Raw genomic sequence first — 11,659 nt, forward strand, 5'->3', positions numbered from 1 at the left:
TCTGCCTATCATTTTAACATTTATTAAGATAAGACATATGCATAAGACACAAAGCACCCTTCATGAGAGGAGCCAAAGGCTTTATAGGAAGAAAAGGAGACTAGATATAAAAACAGACAATTGTATCACATAAGGATCATCACTTCAGGCCATGTTACCTCATATTCCAATGAAAATAAAGCACTAAGCATCTTGGTATATCTAACTTTGTTATATAAGCATGAGGAGACTAATAAATCTGTGGACCAATCTGAATTACTATATAACTCCTTATGAGCAACCATATTTTGTTTACCAGTTTCCTTCATCCTGCAGAACTGCAGTTATGTGCATAACTGACTGTTTTGCAGTATTTTTACAGTTTATATTTATTCTAATTAATCACGACATGAATTTTTTTGGATGCTGCTGTCCTGAGTGAACCATAACATGGAGATTCACGGTTGTGTTTAAGGAATATGGCAGACAATTCTGTACTTACATCACTAATATCCTGTACCTATAGATATCTTCACCAAAGGCAGCACTGCAGTGTTCTTTCACATGAACTGATTTCTTTTTTAGACATATGAAACAAGTTTTATAAAGATAAGTAGATTCAAAATTTCTAAGTCATCAGTTTCAGCAGGTGTAGTTTAATATTAAAATACATGAAGACAGAGGAAATCTGTTTTGCCTAATATCTCTGCTTCAACAGGAAATATGTAGTCCCCCTTCAATATGGAGGAATGTACCTATCTAGTATTAAATAAACAAATAAATGTCATCTAGGTATCAACAAGATTGGTTACCCTGGCTTCACTTAGAAAAAAAATGGACAAAATTTATCCCTTTTATACCTTAAGTGAAGCTTATGTTCTCAAACAAGAAATGAATTTGACTTAGTAACCACTGCTGTCAAATCCTGGCACATATATCCAAAGGAAGAATCCGGACCTGTTAAGCTTTGTCCTTCTGTGTTCCAACACAGTACAGAGCTCAGCAGAAGAGCACTGTCCTGGGACTTACACGACATAAATTTTGTTGTTAGATCTGACATTAGCTTGATGGATAACTCTGAACCAGCTTTATTCACTGCTTCCACATCTATCTAATATAGATCTACATCACTGTATGCCTAACCACACCAGAAAAGTGCAGCAAAGAATGCCACAAAAGCCTGGGTACTGACTGAGGTGAAGGAGTCTTTGCCTGCTCCGTGCAGCCCAGGACCCGGGGGTGGGCTCAGCACTGGAAATCTCCAAACAGGATGGGCTCTGCTGCAGATAAAAACGCTCAGCAAATTCCCATACGAGCAAGGAGTACATCAGATATTGGTGCATACACAAATACTGGAAGACTAAGAGAATTCTCCTAGAAATAAATGTTCAAATTAGTATAGACTTGGATAAAGTGACCATATCTCAGAACAGTTCCTTTAAGGTATCATTGCTACACATTTGTATGTACTGTAAATTTTTCAGATAACGGGGTTGCTGATATGCATCCCCTGAAATGGGGCGGGGTGGTGGTGGTGGTGGAAGGAAACATAGTGGAATAATATGGAAAGGCAATTATTTTGGTACCTATGTAGTACAGTTCAGTGGAAATATTTTCATTCTGTGCTTTTGGAGTGACAACACGAGAAAATGTGAAACCAGTCATCCCAGCTACAAGGCTCAAAATAGAGAGGGATGTGGAATCACTGTCACTGCATTTCTGAGGTCTCTAAAATTGATTTTTATTAGTATTTACCAATTGCAATCAAATTCTACCAAGAACCTCAACATCCCTAGTACACACAGAAACAGTACTCTGAAAACATTTTCCACTCACTCCCTTGAACAAGCGACTCAGTGGCATTTCTTCTTAATCCTGCAATTATAAAAATTAAAAAAAAAAAAAAAAAAACAAACAACAAACCAAACTTAAGCATTCTACCTGCCCAATTCCAATGGCTGCGTCTGCTTCTACCTCTTGACCTTAATCTTCTGTTCAGGTTCAAATTGCATAATTGCTACAACTTGAAGAGACAGGCAGAGAGAACAATATACAAACACTAGAAGCCACTACTGAAATAAGCTTGTGAATAGGCAAAGGAGCTCAGGAGAGGAAGGGCAAAGACAGATCACTAAGAAGTATATAAAAACTATTCACAGAATGTGCTGTGAAATTTCAAATGAAATTGCATACACAGCTAATGTGACAGTTGCAAAACAACCTGCATAGACAGATGAGTATCACTACCTCTGTCAATCCCAGTGCTAGTCAGAATTCAACTGTAAGCCATGATATACTGAAACCTTCTTTAAAATCCATTCTGAATATAGTTACTCTAACAGTAATTTTTAGTAAAGTGGTTTTTTATCTGCCCAAGAGAAAGCACCAGTGAAGTGGATTTATGACACTAAGTTCATTAAAAGGACAGCTAAGATCACGGAATTAATTGATGCCCCCTTGTACCTATTTAATGAGAATGATTTTCTGTTACCCTGGATTACAAACCAAGCTATAGAAGTGACAGATAAAGACCAATCTAGCCCCTGCCAAAACCTCTATTCAGTATCTTAGCAATTTATCTGTAAACTAAATTTTGAATCATATCTCAGCCTTGGAACTCATTAGACATTAGATGATCAGTCCAAGTGTGTAATTTGATTTTAGCTGCCAACCTGTAACAGCAAATCCACCAATGATAACTTTTGGAATTACCTACTTGATGACTACGGACATGGAGTTAATGCTTGGTAACTTTGCAACCTTGTGTAAAAATGAAAGTGTTAAGTGTTGGAGGCACAGAAATTCACCCTGAAGACAGCAGCATTACCTTAACTTCGCTCTGTGTCAACTCCACTTTCTTGTTTTGGTTGGAAACTATAAAATATGTACTTTGTAGACTGTAGATGTTTGATTTTCAGATAGTTTGATTCTTCCAGGGACTTTTATGCTGGCCAGACACTTGATCTTTCGGCCTTTTCCAATTACAAAATGTCCTCCAAAAGCCAAAAAGAACCATTTAATCTAACTGGTCTTTCATGTACAGCTGCTCTTTGTCCAAGAGAACAGGAAGATGAGGAATATGAGAATCAGGCTTCACTAAAGTCTTGGAGAATTAGATCATCAGCTTCAACACAACCAAGACTTCACTACAGCTCTTTGGAACGAATCTCATCTTGTGGTACACAAGGAAAGAAATAATCAAACAACCCTTGAATAAACAAGTGTTATCTAAAAGTAAAAAGTTGTCATAGTCTAGATGTAATATTTGACCTCCATTTCCCTCATGAAGTCCTGCCTTCTGTAAAAAAAAAAAAGGCAACTCATCTGCCTCTCCCAAAATTCAGATAGTCTCGTATTTTATCCACCAAAATGCACACATTGCTATAGACGCACCGACTGAAATTACATATTTCTAGCATCCTGGTTGAAAACACAAATATAGGACAAAGAGTTAAAATACTTGAGACAAAAAAAAAAAAGGGCAATAATCTCCCTGATGTTTAAAACATAGTATCATAAATAAGCTTTAAGTTTTGGCACTTGAGAATAATGAGCCTGATTTTCTCAACCTTAATCCTGGACAGTTTACCTGAAATAAAACTAGTATTTACCCACAGATACTTGAGCCTGATAACAGTTGTTACGCTAACAGACATCAGAACTCAGCCTCCTATGACTAATTTCAACCCACCCATTTTATATTGCACTGACATGGTTTGACACGACACATGTTTCATTTGTATGGTGTTTTCCCCCTCTTTTTGTTCCTTTTACAAGAGTGAGTTTTGACAAATATATATATATATATAAATCTATCCCACAACTGTGTACTGGGTTTTGATTTGCTGGGGTTTTTTTTCTAACACCCATGCACAAAGGTGCAAACATAGCAATACATCAAAACTGGCTACTCCACTTCTTTTTAATTCATTTTTAACCTCACACTCATCAAGAAACAGAAGATTTTTCTTTTGTCCTTACAAAGGCATTTCAATTCATAAAGTCAGCCCCTGTGGAAAAGAAATCTTATAAAACTGGAAGGGAGGAGATGGTAGAAACAGCAGAATACAACAATGGTTACTCTATAAACTTGTAAAATCTATTAGTGAAAACTCCAAATCTACAGAATTCCATAGCAGGGACATGATTTGTGACTGCAGTCTAGGGAATGTTTCTGTAAGTAAGGGATCTACTCATGTTATAATTTAAGACATATAATACAGAAACTAACACTCTAGTTTCTACTGACCTATTTAGCTTTGGAGTTTTAGGTAATTCCGAGAGAACCTGGATAAGTGTCAGTTAATTACAAAAAGCTGGCTCTCTGCACCTTTCAAGTTAATTACTCTGATTTAAATGCCATCATTTTTCCCCTTGTCCACTGCAGAAGGAAAGTGTCAAACTTGAGAAGGGCATTTGCAGTACGCATCTCTCTTCTTCTTGTAAGAAGCTCATTATGAATTACATTTGCAGATATTCAGTCTCATATTTTGCTATTATTTTAAACTTCATGCAGCTTTGGCAAGTACATCTCAGCTGCACCCTTCAACCACATTTATATTCCAGCCTTGTCCCTCACATTTTAACTCTGTTGTACTTCAGTTCAGATACACTGGAATCCATACACACAATCTTCACCTTCAATTAAATCTGAAGGTGGACTTGGAATGATAATCTGCTGGGAAGCAAGCCTGAGGTGCCTGTGTCCCATCACATAACCCAGCTATGTTACTGACTGCGGACATCCATTACTTAGCTAGCAAGTATTCTCCAAATGTACTGTAACCTTCTTTACTACTACATAACTAACATGGCCTGAATAGTTTATTCAGGAATATATGTATTGATCACTGAATCACAGAAAAACCTGTGCTTTCATTTGAGGTAAAAAAAGTAGAAAATGTGACGTTCTGGTAATAAATTGTTGACAGAAAAATACTTCATTCTGCCTGTAGTGCATTAGGTAGTATCTTGAAACTGGTTGAGTCCTTGGTAGTGAGAACACATTGAAGGCATATACCTGGCAGGGAAAAGACAGCAGAAAGAACCCAGTCAACACAAATGAATTGTTAGCTCTAAAAACCCAAAGGATATTTGGGTATCGCAGATCAGGTTCTGCCACACTAGAAGCTGTATGGATAGGGAGCAAGACTACCATCTGCAAAAGCTATAAACTTCATGAACAGACACATGGGATATAAAATTCTAAAGGCCTATAGAATCCTCAAATCCAGATTCTTTTATTACATTTTACTACATCATAATATTTTTTTATAACATACAAGCTACATGGAGAAACTGAAGTGCTCATTAAGATAACTTTTTAAAACATAACTGTGGGTGGAATAATAACCTTATTCCTAAATTCAGAAATAAGGTTATGACTGTCACCAATTATCTACTTATTTCTTTATCTCAACTTCAAGCAAGGCATCTTTTGTCCTTCTCTCAATAAACTTTCTGAAGCAAATTTACTCTTACACAATTAGCTTTGTGTGAGTAAACTAATATAATAAATTATTTTAAAACAGGCTCTTTGTGCCTATGATGGTGGAAGGCCTTTGGCTCACCAACTACATAAAAAAAATTGTCTTTCTTGTATTTCAGTGATCAGAGGTGCTCACAACATTCCTAATTAAGTATTCTCTTCTATACATTGTACAATTTTATTTCTTCAAACGAACAAAAATCTTTCATTTTATCCATTCCTACAATATATTTGCTCTCCTCAGAGTAGCATTACTTTCGTTACTTAGAATAACTCTGCAAATCAATAGAAGTATACAGGTTTTCCCTCTCATCCATTTCAAGCTGAGATGCCAGGACCCAGAATAAATTCATGTTAGGTCTCCATTCCACGACCTTCTACTTTGTACTTTTAAATTTCATTTCATTTCTATCATTTGAGTTCTCAAGGTCTCCAAATTCTGCTTACTTGGTATTCCAGCCCTTCTCAGTATTGGTCATGTTTTCCAACTTTCTGCTATCAAGTTTCACTGCACATTTCTAATTTTGGGCTAAACAAATCAGAGAAAGATAAGTGCAACAAGGGGAAAAGCAGCACAGAAGCGTGAAGAACCAGCTCAACAATTCATCAGTGGCAAAGCTGGAATAATACAGGTCCCCCAGTTCCCAGCCCTGTGTTTGCATTATCACCCAACACTGCACGTCTGATCAGGTGTGAGGAGGAACTCATAGACTCAGAAATAACCAACAAAATTAATAACTGACAAAATTGCCTCTTCAGTGTATTGTATGAGGGGATGGTAGTCTATGACCAACCTGGGAAATCTAATATCTAATCTAGTTATATGTAACTATTCGTGCTGCTGATAGTTCTATGTAATTATTTATCCACAGTCAGTCTGAGAAGGTATACACACAGATGATGACCTTTCATGCCTTGCTTCTCAGGCATGCACAGTCTCAAAGGATCTCCAGGCATATAACGCATGGGGGTTTTAACATGATAGCCTGAACTGAAACTCTGCAAGGAATAAAATTTAGAGAAACAGCTTAGTTAATGCTCAGAACGTGGTCTGGCAGCCTGCCATGCATAAACATGCATTGAAACCAGAGTTCATGCCAAGAATTCTTAGCTTTCAACTTCATAGAAATTCCTTGTATGGTTTATACTAGATCCTCTAAGTTAATTCAACTTTTTTTTACCCTTTTTGCAATTTAATCTATAGCTAGTTGAACTCATTACCTTTTTATATATAAGCATTAATAATGTAATAGACATAACTCCAAGTAGAAGCAATAGAATTATTCTGTTCATATAATTTTTGATTAAAGACAGGCTTAACACTAAGAGGACACTGCTTTACACCTACCATGCCAAACCTCTGTGAACACACCAAGGTGCTGCAGTGTGACCTATTAGAACACTGTGCATGGCTGGTCACAAAATAAACACTTTCTAAGACTCGTGAGAATTCACGTCACACTCAAGTGTCAAATTCGTGTTCAAGCTCCCTTTAAGCCGAAGGATTTCTCTCAACAGATTTGATCAAAAGATTGAGGTCTTAACATTTGTTTTCATAATATCCCAAAGTCTAATTTGACTCTCACATCCCTGATGTCTACTTTTCCAAGCCTCAAATCTATACAAAGGAAGTTCCTTCCTACAGACTCCAGCTTCCCACCGTCTCCTTTATCTAGTAATAATTATGTTGATTTAGTTTTTATGGTTTAAACACTTTCTAAACTAGACCTAGTCAGTTACTTAAGTATGTAGCAAGTCATATTCAATATACGTATTAGGGGAATAATAAATTCCATATTACTACCGATTCTGAACTTTGTCCTTTTTTTTTTTTTTTTACAGCTTCAACACACAGTTAAGAGGAAGATAAATACTATTATCCCCAGCTATAAAATGGGACTTCAGACAGAATTAAGATTTTCTCACAGGTCACATAGAAAGCCCATGGCAGAAGAGAAAACAAGAGTGGAAGACAAAAAAGAATATCAAGTTCAGATTATACTGAAAGCTTATTAATATATCAGATGTTACACCAGTATTGATACTGAAGAGCTGGACAATATACAAGACTTTCAACAGCATATGCTTCACAACAGATCAGTCACATGGGTCTTACTATTCATTTACAGGCTCTGTTTGTTTTAAAAAAATGGAACACTTTAATATTCTACAGATTGTCTTCAAGTCACATGAAAAAATTGTGTTGTATTGTTTTAACCAGACAGGTCATCATTTTAAATTCAGTCAGACTTAAAAATTTAGCCTACGTGGACATAACGCAGATATCAAATGAGGTGTACTTTTGTGCTGCCTTTTCACAGAATAATGACTGCTGGGCCCTTAAGTGCAACTACCACGCTGTCTTTGCCCAAAAGAAACACCCAGTACTGCAACATTATGACAGATTTATATGTGTGCACAGATGTTGGTGCTGCATGCACATTCAGAGTCTGGAGTGGCCACACCAAATCAAATCTCTGCTCCATACCTGTAGTGTTTCTCCTACTGTACATAAAGACATAGTTATGTAAATATTCATGAATTTTATTTATATAACATGACATAAAATTCAGAAACCTACTAAAGGTAATTATGATAATTCCTGCAAGCTTGCTTCTGCTGATTTACAGGGTATGAACTAGGCCTTCTCTGTAGTAGCTGTAGCATCAGACCCAAAGTTTTAACTGAAATACCGCTTCTATTGTCCAGCCTCCTGTGCAAAGCCCATATTGAGACCCTCATCTAGTAAGGATGCATATATGGTTACCTTTTGGGAACAAAGGGAAGATGGGAAGACAGTTTACAATTCAACAATTATTAATAAAATGCTAATCCACCCCATACATAGCAGTTAATTCTGTTATGCTGCATCTCACCAGGCGTTTTTTTCACAAATGCTTTAACAATCTATCCTAAACAACACAACCACAAAGCAAGGACCAGATTTCTTCTAATGACGTCTCTGCATGCAAGATGCACGCTGTCTCTACTACCCCTGCTGTGTTGGCAGCAGCTCTAGCTGGGTGTGTCTTCATCTGTGGACACCAAACCTCTCTCAGAAAATTACAATGCAGTAAATCACTTTGGTTGAAGATAAGTTACAAAGAGCTTGATTATATACGCAAGCTTATTATACTTTCTTTTTGGAAAAAGCTTAGTAGGAGATGATTAGTAGTCTCTGTTAATTTGACACATAAAATGTTTCATGGATAGTCAAACACATTTGTAACATGCTAGTTTTGAAGTCATTAAATAGAACCATTAAGATGGCTGGGTAGAAATGTACCTAAACTTTGCATGAACTTTATAGTTTTTGCTTGGTAGAGGAGGGGTTAAGAGTTGGTTGGTTTGTTTTCCCATAAAATTATTTTTCTGATAGAAAATAGTTTTGAAGCTTTACAGTTTTTGTTAGCATTTTCAGCAGTGAAACCTTAAAACATGAAAGAAGTAATTTTCATGAGCATCTTCCACAGGAAGAGAAATGATTTCTCTGACAATTGCACTTGTGAGACTGGGGAGAGGGGACGAGAAGTTGCAAGGACTCCAGGCTTCAAAAAAAGGAGAACTACATGCAATTAAATAAAATCTTTAAGCTCAGGAAGTGCAATTAATACAAAGTCTCAGTTTGGAAGGAAACTGTTGAAAGATGTCCCTTGCTATAAACCTGTCCCTAGTTAAAAGCAGGTTTGGATTAATACGTTAATCCTTCAATTTACCATTTTCAGTTGCTGCCAAATTTTCATATCAAGTTGGATGTAGAAATTGACAACTGAAATCCTAAACCTGTGTTCCCCAGGAGTCTAAACCAGATATTAACAAAGATTCTCTTGGAACCTGGTAAAAATTTATGAATCCATATTAAGTGTAGAATCCCCTTAATACAATACTGGTCATGTACAAGTATATGCTTTCCCAAATACCTAACATAAGAGAACTTCAAACAGTCCCAATAGGTGGATGCCACCACAGTGACTGCAAACAAATATATGTTCTGACACATCTGCTGATACCATGGTTAAGGCCACACTTTGTTATTTTGCGATTCAGAGCAGCGTCATTTCTGAGACACAGAGATGACCACAGCTACAGAAAAATGTAGACAGAATAAGCCGGGCAGAGACAGGTCACGTTTAACTGTAATACTTTGTCTTCCTCTTTGCAAAGTAAGATATAGCATTAAAACCAGAGACGAATGCATAGCATCAGTTTAACTTTCTAATATATAATTCAACATCACAGCTTCCTAAACAATCAAATTCGTACAGAATAGTACTTGCACCATCACTAACTAGCTCTGCTCTTCCCTTTCCTAGAGCCAGACTGCAGCCACAGCACACAAATCCCATGCAATAAAGAACAATTAACCTCAATGTGCTCGTGATCAACACTAACAGTGATGTTTCCCTTCTCCAGCCTTAGGCAGATGGAAGCAAGGTTTCCTCTGTGTGTTTCAAGAAAGCTTTTTCAGTGTACAGACAACAGAAGCAAAAGGAGCTCCATAAATATTACATTAACCATAAACATTGCATTTCCCTTTCTCCAGTTATTGACATAATACACACAACTGTATTCAAACTAGGGGGCTTTAAGGATTAATTTTAATCTTAGGAAAGTGATTTGTCTTGTACACATACATATCATAACACATATTGAAGCTACCCTCATTTTCCAGACCAAAAAAAAAAAACAGAGTCAAAGCATTGCTTTCTCCAACCCTATACCACCACCAAAGATCTCCATATGCAGAATTGAAAATAAAATGTTTTCCACCAAATCTTCAGGGAAAAAAAAGCTTTGCTGTTTACCACCCTGTGGCTTAAACTGGTAAATAGTCCCTTCTTACACACACACCATTTCATCATTTTACAGTTAATGAGCCTCTTAAGCAGCAGGCACAGAAACTTTGCCCAAAGTTCCTCCCAAAAGAAAACCGAAGACCGTATAGTTTCAGTGAAACTGACATCAAGCCCGAACTGCCCGGATCAATGGAGCAATGAAGAATGCCAGAACTGCCTGTCCAGCTTCCAAACAGCTCTGAACATCCTTCATACAAGCAGCAACCGGTTCAGAGCTGCATCTCTTTTTCTACCCACAGCCTCTATAAGCCAGCAGCCACCCATTCAAAGGATGCTACAGTCAAACAGAACAAATAAGAACAATGTGTTAAACGCAAAAGTACTTACATCCCGGAATTTGTTCCAGTACTTGTCTTTATCATACTGCGAAACGGTGCTCAGCCATTTGTCATTGTCCAGGAAATTGCCATGATTGCTGTTACTCGTGATGATTTCAGGATGCCGGCTCTCCACTTGCAGGAAGCACCAGGCAGCGATCACCAGCATCCCCGACATCTGCAAGGAGAGGAGCAGAGCGGAGATGAGCGGAGGGCAGCGGCTTTCACGGGCGGGGAAGTTTGAGGGGACCCAAGTTGGGGTTTCTTCCCCCTTCACCAACTTCACCTGCAGCTCCGCAGCCAGGTCCGCTGAGACCCACCCTGAAGGGGCGAGGCGGGGTGGAGGGAGGAATAAAACACCTGGGGCTAGGCAGAGACCAACCAGAGGGAAACACAGCGTTACAAAACCCCACTCGGTAACACCTCCCGTGGGAGCAGTCAGCGCTGGCTCCACGAAGTTCGGTTTGCAGGGTGGGGAGGAAGCCCCTACCTCCGGGCAGTGCCACCGGCCGGGGTTGCGAGCACCGTGAGCGCTGCCTCCTCGTCCTCTTCCTTTTCTTTCTCCTCCTCCTCTCCTCTGCGCGGCTGCCGCCGCTCGGTGCCGGGTGGCGCAGCCGGGGGGTCGCGGAGCTGCGAGCCCCGAGCAGCCGCCGCCAGCGGCTCCGGCCGTGTGCGCTCGCCGGGCGGGCTCCTGCCGGCAGCACAGGGCTGGCGCCACCTGCCGGCCGAGCGCGGCGGCGCGGGGGCGGAGCGCGGCCAAGGTGAGGGGCGAGGCGCCGCGCGCGCGACTGACGGCCGGTGTAACGGTCACCGTAACGGTCACTTAACGGCCGCTGGCGGAGGGTCTCGTTCTCATCCCCTGCTAATTAGTGCGATGCCCAGCAAAAGGGGACAGGCACTTTTGGTGAGCATTTTAAATACACTGCGGGTGCTGCTCCATGTGACATTTTTTCATAGAATCATAGAACAGTTTGGGTTGGAAGGGACTGTCAAAGTTAACCTAGTCCAACCCCCTGCTA

At 39.2% G+C, this 11,659-nt stretch overlaps 1 protein-coding gene across 1 annotated transcript in view; it reads right to left on the reverse strand.

The window, feature by feature from the left end:
- The window catches only part of SPOCK1 (SPARC (osteonectin), cwcv and kazal like domains proteoglycan 1), a gene marked incomplete at both ends in the record, with an annotated part of 273,747 nt that extends 262,929 nt beyond the window's left edge, over positions 1-10,818 (reverse strand). Inside the window, one exon of the mRNA XM_082063423.1 lies at positions 10,651-10,818. Coding sequence (XP_081919549.1) covers positions 10,651-10,818 — 168 coding nt within the window. The remainder of the gene's footprint in view (positions 1-10,650) is intronic.
- Between the last annotated feature and the right edge of the window lie 841 nt (positions 10,819-11,659).

The sequence above is a fragment of the Streptopelia decaocto genome, assembly GCF_964273445.1.
Source record: "Streptopelia decaocto genome assembly, chromosome: 12".
Lineage (NCBI taxonomy): Eukaryota > Metazoa > Chordata > Aves > Columbiformes > Columbidae > Streptopelia > Streptopelia decaocto.